General features: G+C 42.7%; 1 protein-coding gene across 3 annotated transcripts in view; it reads left to right on the forward strand.

The window, feature by feature from the left end:
* Positions 1 to 1843: 1843 nt before the first annotated feature.
* The window catches only part of PSEN1 (presenilin 1), a 69648-nt gene continuing 52836 nt past the window's right edge, over positions 1844 to 18655 (forward strand). Inside the window, exons 1-2 of one of the 3 annotated variants that reach the window (XM_069597012.1) lie at positions 1844 to 2586; positions 10641 to 10780. In XM_069597012.1, the coding sequence (XP_069453113.1) occupies positions 10694 to 10780 (87 nt within the window). In that variant the 5' untranslated portion in view covers positions 1844 to 2586; positions 10641 to 10693. The remainder of the gene's footprint in view (positions 2587 to 10640; positions 10781 to 18655) is intronic. The other 2 variants (XM_069597014.1, XM_069597015.1) reach the window with 2 other exon arrangements.

An 18655-nucleotide genomic window follows, 5' to 3' on the forward strand; every position in this document is an offset into this window, starting at 1 on the left:
CAAGACCGGGAGCTGACTGTGGCTCTGATCATGAGCTCCTTATTGCCAAATTCAGACTTAAATTGAAGAAAGTAGGGAAAACCACTAGACCATTCAGGTATGACCTAAATCAAATCCCTTATGATTATACAGTGGAAGTGAGAAATAGATTTAAGGGCCTAGATCTGATAGATAGAGTGCCTGATGAACTATGGACAGAGGTTCGTGACATTGTACAGGAGACAGGGATCAAGACCATCCCCATGGAAAAGAAATGCAGAAAAGCAAAATGGCTGTCTGGGGAGGCCTTACAAATAGCTGTGAAAAGAAGTCAAAAGCAAAGGAGAAAAGGAAAGATATAAGCATCTGAATGCAGAGTTCCAAAGAATAGCAAGAAGAGAAAAGAAAGCCTTCCTCAGCGATCAGTGCAAAGAAATGGAGGAAAGCAACAGAAAGGGAAAGACTAGAGATCTCGTCAAGAAAATTAGAGATACCAAGGGAACATTTCATGCAAAGATGGGCTCGATAAAGGACAAATGGTATGGACCTAACAGAAGCAGAAGATATTAAGAAGAGGTGGCAATAATACACAGAAGAACTGTACAAAAAAAGATCTTCATGACCCAGATAATCACGATGGTGTGATCACTCACCTAGATCCAGACATCCTGGAATGTGAAGTCAAGCGGGCCTTAGAAAGCATCACTATGAACAAAGCTAGTAGAGGTGACAGAATTCCAGTAGAGCTATTTCAAATCCTGAAAGATGATGCTGTGAAAGTGCTGCACTCAATATGTAAAGTAATGCTCAAAATTCTCCAAGCCAGGCTTCAGCAATACATGAACTGTGAACTTCCAGATGTTCAAGCTGGTTTTAGAAAAGGCAGAGGAACCAGAGATCAAATTGCCAACATCTGCTGGATCATGGAAAAAGCAATAGAGTTCCAGAACAACATATATTTCTGCTTTATTGACTATGCCAAAGCCTTTGACTCTGTGGATCACAAGAAACTGTGGAAAATTCTGAAAGAGATGGGAATACCAGACCACCTGACCAGCCTCTTGAGAAACCTGTATGCAGGTCAGGAAACAAGTTAGAACTGGACATGGAACAACAGACTGGTTCCAAATAGGAAAAGGAGTATGTCAAGGCTGTATATTGTCACCCTGCTTATTTAACTTCTATGCAGAGTACATCATGAGAAACGCTGAGCTGGAAGAAACAAGCTGGAATCGAGATTGCAGGGAGAAATATCAGTAACCTCAAATGTGCAGATGACACCACCCTTATGGCAGAAAGTGAAGAGGAACTAAAAAGCCTCTTGATGAAAGTGAAAGTGAAGAGTGAAAAAGTTGGCTTAAAGCTCAATGTTCAGAAAATGAAGATCATGGCATCTGGTCCCATCACTTCATGGGAAATAGATGGTGAAACAGTGGAAACAGTGTCAGACTATTTTGGGCTCCAAAATCACTGCAGATGGTGACTGTAGCCATGAAATTAAAAGATGGTTACTCCTTGGAAGGAAAGTTATGACCAACCTAGATAGCATATTCAAAAGCAGAGATATTACTTTGCCAACAAAGGTCCTCTAATCAAGGCTATGGTTTTTCCAGTGGTCATGTATGGATGTGAGAGTTGGACTGTGAAGAAAGCTGAGCGCCGAAGAATTGATGCTTTTGAACTGTGGTGTTGGGGAAGACTTGAGAGTCCCTTGGACTGCAAGGAGGTCCAACCAGTCCATTCTAAAGGAGATTAGTCCTGGGTGTTCATTGGAAGGACTGATGGTGAAGCTGAAACCCCAATACTTTGGCCACCTCATGCGAAGAGATGACTCATTGGACCAGATTCTGATGCTGGGAGAGACTAGGGGCAGGAGGAGAAGGGACGACAGAGGATGAGATGGCTGGATGGCATCACCGGCTGGATGAACGTGAGTTTGAGTGAACTCTGGGAGTTGGTGATGGACAGGGAGGCCTGGCGTGCTGCGATTCATGGGGTCGCAAAGAGTCGGACACGACTGAGCGACTGAACTGAACTGAACTGGAGGGCACAGGGATTTACAATTGAAGTTAACTTTTCGTTTTGATTGTGGTGCCTCTGATTTCCATTGAGAAACGCTGTGCAAATAGATCCCGTAGAGAAATGAAAGAAACGTTAGATTTAACGTACTATCACTTGTAGTCCGGGAGAAGCACACACTAGGTCTAGTTTACGTAGCCATCTAGATCCTCAGCTCAGGGGCAGCGTCTAATCTGATAACCTCCTCCTCGCGCTGGCGGCCACGGGTATGGAGGTTGGTGAGCCAGGGCCGGGGTCAGAAGCTGGACTAGAGCACCAGGTCCCCCGCCTCAATCGCCACCACCGGAAGCTCCGCCTCCCCCCCTGGGGCCCGCCCCTCCGCCGCTGGGGCCCCTCCAAGGCCACGCCCCTCGGCGGGCGGGTCACCAACGACGCCCGGGCCGGAAGTGACGACACCGGTGAAGCCTTTTGGGTGGGGCCTGGGTCATCAGCACCAAAGGCCGCGATTTCACATCGGAAACAAAACAGCGGATGCTCGGGAAGGAACCTCGGCTGCTAGGGTCCGGTGGTGGTGGCGACGAGGAAAGGGTAGGTGCCCGAAGGGGAGTTGGGGGTGACAGAACACGCCTCACATCCGGTTCCAGTACGGGCGGCTGCGGGCAGGGCCGGGCCCTTTGTCGCCGTCCGGGCCGCGGAGCCGGTGTCCTCGAGGATGAGGCGCGGGGCGCGGTCTGGCGGGGAGCGAGGAACCCCATGTGGGGAACCAGGAGGGGCGCCGGTTTCTCGGGCGCAGGGCGCGGCGCGCAGTCCGGTTGAAGAGAGTCCCCCTCAGCCTTGGTATGGAAGTGCTGGTTTCCCGAAGACGGCTCTGGGCGCAGGTGCTTTGGGCGGGGATTGACCGTCTTGCCTGGAGTTGAAGCGAGAGAAAAGAGGAAGCGCCTTTCGCTGGGTCTTGTTGAGCAACTGGTGAAACTCCACGCCTCGTCCCCGGAGTGTGTCCTTGTCCAGGGGAAGCGAGTGGCACTCGGCTAATTTCCTTCTGAGTTCGAGGCGGAAAACACCGGGGTCTGATGCTTTTGCCTTAATCTGGACTGTCGCGAGGCTTTGTCCAGTGCTTTGCCTGTATTTTAGATACTTGGCTTTTTGATCCCGCAGATTCCTTTCAAATAAGTATCTGCTTCTCTGGTAGAAAAGTCAACTTAATGATTTTACAAGGGTTGTTTGCCTGCTTTGGGCAAGAGGAATAAAGCGTTCAAGGTTTACTGTGGGAGATAAGAATGGCATGGAAACCACTATATGGCAGAGCACGTTGTAAAGTCATAAGTATTCTCTCAAGTTAGAGGCAGGTGGAGATTACATCTCGTTAACAGCATCTTGTTACTTGAGTTATGTTTCACCATGGAAAGGTTTTCACCCTCGGAGTTGAATTGAGGAGGGCATTATATCAGAGGGTGTACTACGAAGAGCGGTACTCTGGATCCGAAGCGTCCGGTACCTGGTGTGCGCTTTAAATCACTCTTATGAAGGAGGATAAAAACAGGAACGAGATTGGGAGCCGATTGCGTTTGGCTGATTCAGTCACCTGCCAAAGCCAGTTTCAATTCTCCTTTAACTCATTTACAGAGTTCTGCCAACGTAAGCCCCCTCCCACCTCCATTTAGTAACAAGCCTCTAACAGTAAAAAAGAAGCTTATTTATTGAGTGCATGGATTTCCTCCCTCCTCTCTCCAGAGAAAAGTAGATGATAGAAGCGGCATCTGTCATCTGTTTTTACATTCGTCCGCTCATCTTCCTTGGGTAAATAAGTTATCACAACTCTGGACATACTTTCCTCTGCGTGGATATGGTCTGGTGCTGAATTTTAAGTTAGTGGCTGCCTCTGGTCCTAGACTGCTGCGTGAATTTCCGTTTGGGGAGAACTGGAGGATTGGAGTTGGTCTCTGAGAATCATTCCAGCAGGAAAGATAGAAAGTTTGTCTGTCAGCAAGGCTTTTGTGGTCCCCTTCCCCTCCCTCACAAAGGGATCCAGGTTCCCTTTGCTGCTGCTTTACCTCAGATTTCAGGGGGAGACTTGTTTCTTTTGGATGTATTCTGAAAAATTAATAGTGCCTCTCCTTTGTGTGATCAATTCCAGGCAGATTTGGAAGGTGTTTTGAGCTTTGCTCTTAATAAGTTTTGTGACAGAAGGTCTAGAATGAGTGAGAAATTTGAGGTGACTTTTGCACGAACCAGGTGGGATATAATGAAAATTTGGCCTTTGGTGGTGACAGAGGCTTAGAAAGGAGGAAAAGTATGAAGAGGATATGACTGGCCAATTGAGAAGCAAGGAGTAAAATGTGAAGTTGACTAGGAGGCTTTGTTTAGAAAACGGGGGAAACAATCAAAGGAATAAGAAAGCTAGGAGCAAAGGAGAGTCTGGATGAGGAGAAATCGGTTTGGAAGTATCACTTTTCAAGTGCCAGTAGTTGAAATATCCCGTGGACAGGCCTGGAGCTGTAAACATGCGTCCCTTAAATAGCCTTACCAGTTGATTTTGGAACAATGGAGGAGAAGCCTGAGAAAAGGAGGGGGACAAGGAGGCCCAGGCAGAGCCTAGGAACACTTATAATGAGAGGGTGGAAGAGGATAAGGAACCAGCTGAGGGGAATGAGTGGTGGGAGGAGAACCTCCTCTATGCAGTGTCACTAAACTGAGGACGGGAGGGAAGCTTCAGGAAGGAAAAGGTTGTCAGGGATTTTCAGTATTAAGCCTGTTTGTCGGAGAAAGAACTGAAGCTTTAGAGCAGCACTGTCCAATAGAAACATCACGTGAGAGCTACAAAGGTCAGTTTTAAGTTTTCTGATGAGCAAATTTTTTAAAGATAGCAGTAGGTGAAATTAATTTGAATAATATATTTTATATAACTCAGTACAGCTAAATAATTTTATTTCAACATGTTATTAATGTAAAAACATTCTTCTCTGTCTTCCCCTCTAGATAGTAAGCGCCTTAAGTGACCAGAAGCATCATCGGATGCACTAGCACCCCTCGTACCTACCACAGTGTGTGGTTGTGTAGAAGAATCCCAACAAGTGTTTGTTGATTAAAGGGTATTAATGTTTGACTATGCCTTGTACAGTTCCTTAAGGTGATCTAAGCGAACAAGAGAATGCATTGCTGAGAATAGTCAATGATTTACAAATTAACTGTGAATAGTCTTTTTCTTTGTTAAAGATTAGTTGTGTTCTGCCATTTCCACAACAAATTTTCCACAATGACTCATTGTAATTACATCTTCCAGTAAAGTTACTGAAATGAAATTTGAGAGGAAAAGAATCTCTTTAACTATATAAGTAATAATACAGGACCATGGTCCCATATCCACAGTTCGCAAATCCAAAAGCTCCTAAATCATTTGACAGCAAACTCTAACCAGAACCTCTTTATGCATTTGCCTCTTGTTGCAGTGTGGGAGACCTGAGTTCGATCCCTGGGTTGAGAAGATCCCCTGGAGAAGGGAAAGGCTACCCACTCCATTATTCTGGCCTGGAGAATTCCATGGACTGTATAGTCCATGGGGTCGCAAAGAGTCGGACACGACGGAGCGACTTACACTTTGAACTTTACAAAATCCAAAAAATATATAAATTCTAAACCTGTTTGGTCCTAAGGGTTTCAGATAAAGGATTTTACGTTTTTGTCTTTGTTCATTTTTTATTGCACCTTCTGAGCCCACACAACCATTATTATTTAAAGACAACCATGATAACTCTACATAGTAGACCTCCCCCAAACTCAGTGCCTTAGAGCGGTAGCTCTCACTCTTCTTAAAGGTGACAGCTACGGCAGTTCTGCTTTGCCCTTCTTGTTCTGGGCCCCAGGCTGAAGGGGCAGTGGCTACCCAGATAAGTTCTTGAGGGGACAGCAGAAGTACAGGAAGACAGGGCCCCCTGCACAAGCACAGTTTTAACTGTTTGTGCCGCATCTGCCAAGATTCCGTGACCAAAGGAAGTTGTCCGGTTGAGCCCAAAGGCATGGAGTGGGCAGTAGACTGCACTCACCTTGAGGTCAAAGCAACTCACAGAACCAAGCTCAACATCCTTTCATGGGCATGTTGGGGGAGGGAGTGAATATATGCTGAATAATCATCTAATCTGCCACAAATGGTTCACAGTAGAGTGGGAAGGAAAGAAGCAGAGGGGAAAAATCACCAAATTAGATGTATCACTATGCTTGGTCTTTTTAGGGCCTGTCACTTTCACGAAGCCTCTTGTGGGACTGGGGAGATTGTTTGCTCCCTAATCTCTTAAAATTGAGAGTCTTTCTAGGCTGTATTCCTGACGTTTTAGATTAATTTTAAGTTATTAATTTTAGTTTGTTACCTTGGGATGTAGTGAGAGACAGAAACATACTTTTCTGTTGGTATGTCCCTAAATGAATTTTTAATCAGCTGCTTTTTGGGATTTCAAGCATTGGTCCTGTGATACTTTTTAAAGTGCTGATGGATGGAAGGTTTTCTGGTTAGATAGATTTTTCTGCTCAGCACATCTAAACTTCAAGATTATCTGTATTCTCCTGGGGCTTTTAGTCTTTGTGTATAATAGAAAGAAATTACAGCTGCCCATCAGAAAAGGATTTCTTTTTCCTTTTATCTGATTGAGCAAGTGTTTTGAAAAAAAGGAAATGAATAGCAGTGAATTCAAGTGTTGTGCTTTATCAGCCTCAGAAAATCTTTAGCAGATGGCCAGAGAGAGAAAACACCAAAGTCTACTTACATCCCTACTCCCACTCCCTCTGCAATTCAGGTCATGTGAAAGATCCTCACTTCCCAACAACTGCCTTTTCTTGTTCTCAGGGCACTGTTCGTAATGTTATAAGGTCCAGTAGTGTCTTTTTGCCACGCTGCTGGGACAGTGGGTCATTGGCCTTCTCCATGCAGTCATCAATTGTTTTCAGCTGTTACTGGCCCGGAATCAAATCTGGCTTTGCCTGCCCCTTTGTACCAACAATGTTTGTTTGTTCTCCAGGCCTGACTGGAGACCTAGCTAGCCCTGTTGCCTACCTCCACTTCCTCCTGCTGCTGCTGCTAAGTCACTTCAGTCGTGACTCTGTGAGAACCCATAGACGGCAGCCCAGCAGGCTTCCGTCCCTGGGATTCTGCAGGCAAGAACACTGGAGTGGGTTGCCATTTCCTTCTCCAGTGCATGAAAGTGAAAAGTGAAAGGGAAGTCACTCAGTCGTGTCCGACTTCGCGACCCCATGGAGACTGCAGCCTCCCAGGCTCCTCTGTCCATGGGATTTTCCAGGCAAGAGTACTGGAGTGGGGTGCCATCACTCCAGATGTGTCTTAAATACAGTTGTCCTTTGGTGGGGGGCGGGGATGGAGGACAAGTGCTTTCAGAACTCCCACCAGGCCCCACCCCATGGCTAACAGAATCCTTGGGTGCTGAAGTCCTTTATATAAAATGACATAATATTTTCATATAATCTATACACATTCTCCTGTACACTTTAGATTATCTCTAGATTACTTATAATACCTAATATGAATGAAAACACCTTTTCCAGTCCTGTGGCTACTGCTGAGTTTTCAAATTTGCTGACATGTCGACTGCAGCACTTTCACAGCATCATCTTTTAGAATTTTAAATAGCTCACCTGGAGTTCCATCACCTCCACTGGCTTTGTTCATAGTAATGCTTCCTATGGCCCACTTGACTTCACACTCCAGAATGTCTGGGTCTTGGTGAGTGACCACATCATCATGGTTTTCTGGATCATTAAGACTTTCTTGTATAATGTTTCTGTGTATTCTTGCCATCTCTTCTTAATCTCTTCTTTAGGTCTTTTCTGTCCTTTATCATGCCCATCCTTGCATGAAATGTTCCTCTGATATCTCCAGTTTTCTTGAAGAGATCTCTAGTCTTTACTGTTCTACTGTTTTCCTCTTATTTCTTTGTGTTGTTCATTTAAGAAGGCCGCCTTATCTCTTGCTATTCTCTGGAACTCTGCATTCAATTGGGTATATCTTTTTCTTATTTGCCTTTCACTTCTCAATTAGTCAACTTTTAAAAATCTAGAAGCATAGGTCAGAACATTTGCTTTCAGTACTTTGAGAATATAATTGTTCTGCTGGAATCTACCTCCCTTTTGGGTAAGCTAGCATACATGTTGTCAAACCCTAAATATAGGTTTCAGTTCAGTTCAGTCACTCAGTCGTGTCTGACTCTTTGCGACCCCAGGAATCGCAGCACGCCAGGCCTCCCTGTCCATCGCCAACTCCCAGAGTTCACCCAGACTCACGTCCATCGAGTCTGTGATGCCATCCAGCCATCTCATTCTCTGTCATCCCCTTCTCCTCCTGCCCCCAATCCCTCCCAGCATCAGAGTCTTTTCCAATGAGTCAACTCTTCACATGAGGTGGCCAAAGTACTGGAGCTTCAGCTTTAGCATCATTCCTTCCAAAGAAATCCCAGGGCTGATCTCCTTCAGAATGGACTGGTTGGATCTCCTTGCAGTCCAAGGGATTCTCAAGAGTCTTCTCCAACACCATAGTTCAAAAGCATCAATTCTTTGACGCTCAGCCTTCTTCACAGTCCAACTCTCGCATCCATACATGACCACAGGAAAAACCATAGCCTTGACTAGACGGACCTTAGTCGGCAAAGTAATGTCTCTGCTTTTGAATATACTATCTAGGTTGGTCATAACTTTTCTTCCAAGGGGTAAGTGTCTTTTAATTTCATGGCTGCAGTCACCATCTGCAGTGATTGTGGAGCCCCCCAGAATAAAGTCTGACACTGTTTCCACTGTTTCCCCATCTGTTTCCCATGAAGTGATGGGACCGGATGTCATGATCTTTGTTTTCTGAATGTTGAGCTTTAAGCCAGCTTTTTCACTCTCCTCTTTCACTTTCATCAAGAAGCTTTTGAGTTCCTCTTCACTTTCTGCCATACTGGTGGTGTCATCTGCATATCTGAGGTTATTGATATTTCTCCCAGAATATAGGTTTACACCTTCAAAAATCTATTTGACTTTCCAAATAGAAGTATATAGGAATGTGCACAGGTCATAGGTATAGAGCTCAGAGGATTTTCAGATTGACATCTCTGTGTAACTAGCACCCAGATCAAGAAACAAACATTACCAATAACTCCAGAAGCTTCCTGTGTACCCCCTTCTGGTGATCAGTTCCCATGAAAGTAGCCATTGAGTCTGCTGTTAATTTTAATTCATTTTATTTTTAAAATAATTTTATTCATTTTCTTAAAACAAATTAATATATATTTTAAACAGAATTGTCTCATTATATAATTACATCTTTTTTAGTTGATATTAATTTACAATCTTTTGCTCTCACGCCGGCTTACTATGGGCACATAGCAGGTTGGAGGGGAGGTGAAAAGCGGGCACAGTATTTAAAAGCATGTAGGATAGGGACTTCCCTGGTGGTCCCGTGGTTAAGTAGTTGTGCCTTCACTGCAGGTGGCATGGTTTTGATCCCTGGTGGGAGTATTCAGACCCCAATGCCTCATGACATGGCCCCCCCAAAAAATACATGGGATAGAAAGGAAAGCATACCTTGTTTATGAATTTGTCATGATTTAAATGATCCAAATAGAGGTGATAAGGATTAATTGGAAGTCAGTACCTTTACTAGAGGAAAAAGTTGTTTTATGTGGTTTTTTTATTTAAGAAATCATTAGAATAAGAAAGCAGAATAATATTTAGAAGATAGAAGATCCTGAAATGAAATGACATTGACAGCATACTTTCATTTAAGTATGTACATGGTAATGTTTTAGACACTTTAAATGAATTAGAGTATTGCTTAGGTGTGCAAACAATTTTTTTTCCTTCTGTATTTCTGAAGACTTTCAATGGAAAGCAAAGTTGAAGTCCTAAGAAATTGGTCGATGGACATTCAGGTACCTAGACAGGCACATGGGAGGGTGAAGTCCGGGAGATGGAGTAATGTGTGTGAGCAAGGCTGTGCGAGGAGGCAGAGGAGAGGCTGGGGGTCAGGCGTCTGTGGTTTTGGTCTTGGTCTGCCCAGTTTAATGCTTTTAAGCAAGTCACTGAACTTGGGTCCCCTTCTGTTTTTGTAAAATAAATATGTTACCTAGTTCTTCTGCCTTAGAGCATTGTGGTAAAGGAAAAAATGAGATGATAAAAAGAAATTAAAAGCACAAAACATAATTTTATGGTGATATAAATTAAGGTGGATCGGAAAAGGAACGTTGACAAGAACATTCTTTAAGATCATTTAGCACCCTTTGCTCTAGATCTGAAATCATTAGATATGATAGTGATTGAAAATATTTGGTTTCTCACGTAGATCTACTCATTACCAAGAAGTAACTTGAGCTGACAAGTTTGTCAGCTGAAGGTCTTGGCATAATAATGCATTTCTGGTTTACAAATTAGTCTTGTAAGTGTTTAATTGATGTGAATGGATTTACTAGAACTTAACCAATTCTTGGTAACCCAGTAAAATCTGTTCCAGACCTAATCCAGGAGCCAGCAAGTGACAGCAGCCTGTGAGGTCCTTAGAAAGCTTGGCCTGGAGGAAAACACATGAAAGAAAGTCATTTGTGAAAGTGTTTCAGAATAAACGTATAATTGTAATGCACAAAAGATTGTTTTCTTTTTCCCTTTTTCAGAACCCCAGGAGGCTCTGTTTTCTGTGGAAAAGTTTATCTGTACAATTGCTCCAATGACAGAGTTACCCGCTCCCTTGTCCTACTTCCAGAATGCACAGATGTCCGAGGACAACCACCTGAGCAGTACTGTACGTAGCCAGGTACAGTGTCAACCTCTGCAACTACCCTTTCAGACTGTGGATTCATTGACCACCCTCCCTCACCTCCAGGAGAGGCACAGGACTGAGCAGGCTTTGTCAGCTTTACTATATTTACATATTTGTGGAACTTCAAGTACGGGAAAGTACTGTCCCATTTGGTGCAGGGGACACAAGGCTGCGTGATTCTTGGTTGTTGATGTAGTTCCTCCCTGGCTCAGACATCACCTCCCTTTCTGATGCCTTCTCCAGCTTCCCCAGCTGTTTATTACTCTACCTAGCTTGCTCTTAATCTTCTGTGGGCTGAGTACATTTTATTTGCTTTTAGTTTTTCAGTGCCTGGCCGGCCTGGTTCTTGACGGTGCTCAGTAAGTGACAGAACGATGAATGCAGGGCTGAGTGTAGCAGTCCTGGGGCAGGTCAAAGGAGAAAAGAAGGAAAGGGATGTAATCTGTGCATGGAACCCAGAGAGTCAGCGGCTCCACACACAGGCCAGAGCTGCCTGTTCCTCTGCTAGCTAATCATTACATGTTGAAGGCAGAGTCCACAGATGGCCTATGAGACGGCTGGGGCGGCGGTGTTATTTTTAGAGGTGGAGCCAGAATGGGGAAAAACACAAGGCCAACTGTAAGCCGTACAGGCTGCAGGGGTTGGGGAGCAGGGCCAAACTTTCCTCTGTGTGAACCCGAGGGCAGAGCCAGTGGTGGAGGGAAAGAGGTTCTGGATCAGGAAAGAGAAACTTCCTCACAAGTACTGTATATCTGAAAGAGCATGGACTGTCTCATGGGCTAGTGTGTGCATGTCACTAAAAGCAGCCACAGAGGCTGGAGGACTATCAGCCGGATCTGCAGAGGGTTAGTTCACAGACTGAGCGGTGAACTATAGCACTGGTGGCCAGAGATTGAGAATTCAGTTAAGGGTCAAAATGTGGGAGGAAGGCTTCCCAAAGTAAACCTCCATGGATGCTTAAGATTCGAGTAGAGCCAACTGGGAAGTCATGACTGATGGAAGAAGTAACACTAGTGGAAGAAGGGTTGTCCTACAGTGTGAATCGACAGGGGGGCTCTCTCTGGGGATATCAAAAGCAGATCACACTGTATTGTTAGAGCATTTTAAACAAGTGAGTCAATTTAAAATGAATATCGAGGGAAGCCCGAAAGAGAACACCTGAGGGGTTGCTGGGGTGGAAGAGGGGCTGTTGCCCCTCGTGTCTGGGTGGATGGTTAATAAGGAGTGTTCTGACAACACACTTGCTCCACTGCTGTGTGTCAGTAGCTTGACTTTCTCCTTTTTGCTGTTCCCTAGGAATGGCCTTTTGAAAAAGTTAGACTGGGCTAGGTTAGAAGGTTCTTGGGGTACAGCTGTGTAAGTTTGGATGCTTCAGACTTTGTACTCATTTTCAAACTGTTAGAGAAGAGAGAGGAAAAGTGGGAATCGCAGACTTGGGTCTTCTTCCTTAGCCAGAGCTGCTCCTGTTTTATCTGTTTCACATACCGATCTTCCACGGATCCCTTTGAACAAAAGATTCTACAGCTAACCAGTTAAAGGTCACTCGTCTGCCCTCAGGAGACGAAACCAGCCTACTGAGTGTCTTCAGTATGCTGGACTCATACTCGGTGCTCTCACAAACATCATGCAGCTTTAGAGCCTGGCATTTTAGGGACATTTATCATAAATGAGCAAGTTTTCCTTCTATCTTCCCCTCCTTTGAATAGCTGCTCTATTAAAGTACTTATCTATATGACTCTAGAGTACACAAACATGCAATTTTACACTAGATATTACAGAAGGAAAAGAAAATTCATTTACAAATAGTTTTGAAGCTGAAAAGAGAGTGAATAACTTCCTTACAAATGAGGTAAGTCGGTGAATTATCCTTTCCGATTAAAAATGAAAATCATTGTATGTTTTTCAATTAAAAATAGTCTTAAAGGGGCTTCCCTGGTGGTCCACTGATTAAGACTAGGCTCTTCCAATGCAATGGGTGTGGGTTTGATCCATGGTTGGAGAACTAGGATCCGTGTGCTGCATGGCATGGCCAAAAAAAAAACGTTTAAAAGCAATATTCAGCAGGCCTGAATATGAAAATAAACTTTTCTATATCTTATAAAGACAGACTGAAGTAAACTATATTAGAAATTTCTGTGTAGTCCAGCTAATGTTCAGCTGTTCCATTTATTATTTTAATGTCCATACCATAAAAGTCCAACAAGGAAAAGATGGGTGATTTTGGTGATTTCCCCCCTTTTTTTTGCATATGTTCAATAATACAGTTATCTCATAATTTAAAAAGAAATGTATTTTTAAAGAGGAAAATTTTTGGATGTGAAGGAAGGTCGATGGGGAATATCTGTGGGAAGGAGCAAAAGCCTTCAAGGTGCTCATGATGACTGACTTAATGAACAGTAGTGGGGAAATTAGAGCAACTGATGTCAAAGAAACCAGAAAAGCATGATAGCCTGAGGTCTTGGTAATTGGAATTTATATTCTGTCCTTGCCGCTGGTAAAAGCTTCAGTTGTGTTTATCAGTTTCATTTAAAAGACTGAAATGTTTACCATGCTTTATAAAAAGGTTTCATAAAAATACTGACTTTTTGGATTTGAACTTTAAGCACGCTTTCATTTTCTAGAAAACTAACCCATATAAAATGTCTTAATTCCCGCTCGTAACAAATGAGAGGAGTTAAATTGTTTTCACCTTTTCAGTTTTTAGAATACTTCACTTTTTTATGCTTGTTAGCCCTGTTAGGTTATAAAATCTCTAAAGGCAGAACCTTATTCATGTTTCTGAGCTGACTTTTGAATTTAATCATCAAGTGTCTCTAAGCCAATTCAGTACAAATCTCCCTGCCAAAGAGCAAAGAGGTTTTTGGTTTTTTTCTCACATTAGCAAGAGAAAATTTAAAATTTTGTTTCTGCAAATAAAAATGCGCAGTGAATCTCATTTGCATAAGGACTTCATCTTTTGTGTGAGAGGGTGCCCTGGGTGCCCTGTTCTCTGGACCCACTCCTTGGCCATCACATCACTGCTCTTGACACCATGTCGTTATCTACACTGCTGTCACCATGTGGGCCAGAGCTCCAGTTTTTATGTAGAACAGCTGTCAAATGATAGTTTGGCATGTCACGAGAACCAAGTGGAGAATCCATTTTATTTATTTCTGTCTCAAGACTGCGTGTCCTGCTTCAACCAAAAATGTTCACTGCTTTCCATTAGATTACGCACCACCTCTACTAGAAGCTAGAGTGGACCTCTTGTTTTTGCTGTTGGTTGGCCATGTCTAGAGGGACTGGAGACTGGAAGGTAGACTGACTAAATAAGTCCAGTGTTTTTGACAAAGGGCAAAGCTTGTAAGCTGTTAAATAACTGAAGTTCTTTGTTTTCTATTTAATTTTGGCTGCACTGGGTCTTCATTTGCTGAGCAGTTCCCTAGTTGTGGTGAGCACGGGGCTACTCTCTAGTTGTGATGTACAGGCTTCTCATTGCAGTGGCTTCTCTTGTTTTGGAGCTAGGTGCGAGGGTTTCAGGAGGTGTGGCACACAGGCTCAGCCCCATGGCATGTAGAATCTTCCTGGACCAAGTTGGTAGGTGGACTCTTAACCATTGAACTACCTGTTAATTTGTAAAGTTTTATTTTCTGGTGCAAAATTTTGATGGGTAGAGTTCATGTTTTGATTTGATGTAGACTTACATCCCTTATTGTGGATTAACTGAGGCCTTTTTGGTTTTCTGAGATACAAAGAAGTGATTTTTTTTTAAGTAAGTCTAAAATTCATTTATATTGTTAATTAAGCCTTTTAAAATATGTTACAGCAGTGATTTTCGAATTGGAGTGCCCTGGAAGAATTGTTAAAACAAATTCTCTGGCCTGAAACCCAGAATTCCTGATTTTGTAGGTCCAGTATAGGGCCAGAGAATTTGTATTTCTGACTACTTCCCAGATCCCACCAATGCTTCTGGTCCAGTGACCATAATTTGAGAGCCACTATATTTGAATAACGATTTAAAGGGAAGGTAACCTTAGAGAAAAACAATTAGATTTATAAATTGAACATTCAATATTTTAATTCTCATTAGTTTATTCTGACTCAAATTTTCTAGTCCTTAAAGCAATTAATTGTCAACAGCCTTTTTGATTTAGAATAGAAGGATAAAAAAATCAGTTATTTGCCAACTAAAAAAGAATCCTTAAAGTAGAAATTCATTAAAAGGTCAATACTAATTCTCTGTGTAAACCAATTGCTGAGGAATACATGCAGATTGTTACCTTCAGCTCTGCTAAATTTACAACATTAAAATGTGTCTGGTCTTTATAAACAAGATCGTTTGCAGTATCTTTTCTGAATTCAAAAGACTAAGTTCAGAGAACTTTATTAAGTTACTAGCAAATCATAAGCTGGTAAAACTAACCCTCTCATTTTCTAGATGATGACGGGTCACTCTTTTAAAGTGTGAGAAATCTTATGAAATTAAACAGAATGCAGACATAGAAGATGTTTAAAGGTGATTAAGTACTTGGGACCTTGAGGAGGGAAAAATAAGTGAAAGGAGTGATCTAAATTTAAGCTGAATTGGGTTCACAGGCTTAATCAGTCAGCCTTTTGATGATGATGTTATTGTACTGTTTATGGTAATTAATTTGTTTTCCCTCCCATTCATATCAAAATGAAGCAAAGAGAAAAAAGCACTTAAGATCTTGGGGTGACCTTCAGAGAAACATGCTTGTTTTTGCATGAGAGTAAAGTCAGAGGTCTTTGGCACAGATCTTAATAGTTTGTTTAAAAAAAAAAAAGCTTTAGGTTCAAGCCACACACAACAGCACCATAAATGTGTAATTTTATCTCTCACCAGTTATGTCAGCTGTTCAGGAAAATGACAACCTTCCTTGATGATGGAGTACTGGTTAAAGCTCTAACTCTGGGCAATCTCAAAGCTTGGACAGGTGCTGGATAGAATTCTGCATACTGTTGGAAACATTGTGTATGATTAATAAATATTTTCAAGTTTTCCACTTCACTTGCCAGTTCTTCACTTCAGCTACTCTTCTCATTTTTTCTGCAGTGCAGGCTTAGGAGCCTCACATTTCTAATTGTGGAAATCCAAACAACATCTAGGGCTTCCCTGACAGCTCAGCTAGTAAAGAATCCACCTGCAATGCAGGAGATCCCGGTTTGATTCCTGGGTCAGGAAGATCCGCTGGAGAAGGGATAGGCCACCATTCCAGTATTCTAGGGCTTCCCTTGTGATTCAGCTGGTAAAGAATCCGCCTGCCATGCGGGAGACCTGGGCTCGATCCCTGGGTTGTGAAGATCCCCTGAAGAAGGGAAAGGCTATGCACTCCAGTATTCTAGCCTGGAGAATTCCATGGACTGTATAGTCCACAGGATCACAAAGAGTCAGACACGACTGAGTGACTTTCACTTTCACCAGACAACTTTCAAACAATATCTATAGTACTTTTTTCTAATTTATTTTTTTAAGATAATTATATTTATTTATTTTTGGCTGTGCGGGGTCTTTGTTGCTGTGCCGGCTTTCTCTTTCGCTGTGGCAAGCAGGGGCCACTCTCTGGTCGCAGTGCTCGGATTTCTCACTGTGGTGGCCTCTCCCGTTGCAGAACACAGGCTCTAGGTGTGTGGACTTCAGTAGCTGCAGCATGTAGACTCAGTAACGGTGGTGTGCGGCCCTACAGCATGCAGGCTTCAGTAGTGCTGGCTCGCTGCTCGCGGGCTTAGTTGCTCTGCATCTATGTGGGATCTTCCCAGATTGGGGATCGAACCCGAGTGAATTCTGATCCACTGCACTACAAGGAAAGCCCTTTAATTTAGTTGGAGGATAATTGCTTTACAATGTTGTATTGGTTTCTGCCATTCAACAACATGATTCAGCCATAAGTATATGTGCATCCCATACAACAACACGAATCAGCCATAAGTATATATACATCCCCTCCCTATGAAACCTCCCTCCCATGATACTTTTTCTTATAAATAAATATGTATGTTAAGTAAATAACGTGAAGATTATAAATATATCAACTTAATGGAATACAGTGTTAATTTTTAGGCCTTTGACTTGGTACATGGGAATGTATACATGAAATAATATTTGATGAAAAAAGTAAGATTAAGTTTTCCTTATTAAATAATCTAAGTTCATATTCAGCAATACAGAATAATAAACTTCAGTGTGGCAAAAACTGCCATGAACAAAGTCTAAAAACAAACTAGGCAAAGGCTTATATACCTAGTAACAGATATATCTTAATATATAAAGAATCCTTATGAAGTTAAAAGGGACATAACTCAGAAACAAATTACTAAAAGGTATGAGCAGAAAAACATCTATTTCTGCTTTATTGACTATGCCAAAGCCTTTGACTGTGTGGATCACAAAAAACTGTGGAAATTCTTAAAGAGATGGGAATACCTGACCACCTGATCTGCTTCCTGAGAAATCTGTATTCAGGTCAGAAGCAACACTTAGAACTGGACATGGAATAATAGACTGGTTCCATATCGGGAAAGGAGTATGTCAAGGCTGTATATTGTCACCCTGCTTATTTAATTTATATGCAGAGTTCAGTTCTGTTGCTCAGTCGTGTCCAACTCTTTGCGACCCCATGAATCGCAGCACGCCAGGCCTCCCTGTCCATCACCAACTCCCGGAGTTCACCCAAACTCATGTGCATCGAGTCAGTGATGCCATCCAGCCATCTCATCCTCTGTCGTCCCCTTCTCCTCCTGCCCCCAATCCCTCCCAGTATTAGGGTCTTAAGTACATTATGAGAAATGCTGGACTGGGTGAATCACAAGCTGGAATCAAGATTCCTGGGAGTAATATCAATAACCTCAGATATGCAGATGACACCATCTTTATGGCAGAAACTGAAGAACTAAAGAGCCTCTTGATGAAAGAGGAGAGTGAAAAAGTTGGCTTAAAGCTCAACATTCAGAAAACTAAGATCATGGCATCCAGACCCATCACTTCATGGCAAGTTGATGGGGAAACAGTGGAAACAGTGAGGGACTTTATTTTGGGGCGGCTCCAAAATCACTGCAGATGGTCATTGCAGCCATGAAATTAAAAGATGCTTACTCCTTGGAAGAAAAACTATGACCAACCTAGACAGCATATTAAAAAGCAAAGACATTACTTTGCCAACAAAGGTCTGTCTAGTCAAAGCTATGGTTTTTCCAGTAGTCATGTATGGATGTAAGAGTTGGACTATAAAGAAAGCTGAGCACTGAAGAATTGATGTTTTTGAACTGTGTTGTTGGAGACGACTCTTGAGAGTCCCTTGCACTACAAGGAGATCCAGCCAGTCCATCCTAAAGGAGATCAGTCCTGAATATTCATTGGAAGAACTGATGCTGAAGCTCCAATACTTTGACCACCTGATGTGAAGAGCTGACTCATTGGAAAAGACCCTGATGCTGGGAAAGATTGAAGGCAGGAGGAGAAGGATGATAGAGGATGAGATGGTTGGATGGCATCACCGACTCAATGGACATGAGTTTGAGTAGGCTCCAGGATTTGGTGAAGAACAGGGAAGTGCTGCAGTCCGTGGGGTCACAAAGAGTTGGACACAACTGAGCGACTGAACTGAACTGATGAGCAGTATACATATATGAAGGAGGAAAAAGAAATATAAGTGGTAATAAATATATGAAAAGACTAGTTGATCAACCTTACTAGTAATCAGAGACATAGAAATGAAAACCTTTGTCTTTCAACTTTCAGTGAGCAAGGCTTGATTTTTACTGCTACTGAAGATATGGGGAAATAGGCACTCTTCATTTGATGTTCATAGGAGTTAAAAGTTTGTCTTTATTTGGAAGCAGGCTGTCAAAGAGTCTGCTACATACACATGCCTT

Source organism: Ovis canadensis, chromosome 7 (assembly GCF_042477335.2).
Source record: "Ovis canadensis isolate MfBH-ARS-UI-01 breed Bighorn chromosome 7, ARS-UI_OviCan_v2, whole genome shotgun sequence".
Lineage (NCBI taxonomy): Eukaryota > Metazoa > Chordata > Mammalia > Artiodactyla > Bovidae > Ovis > Ovis canadensis.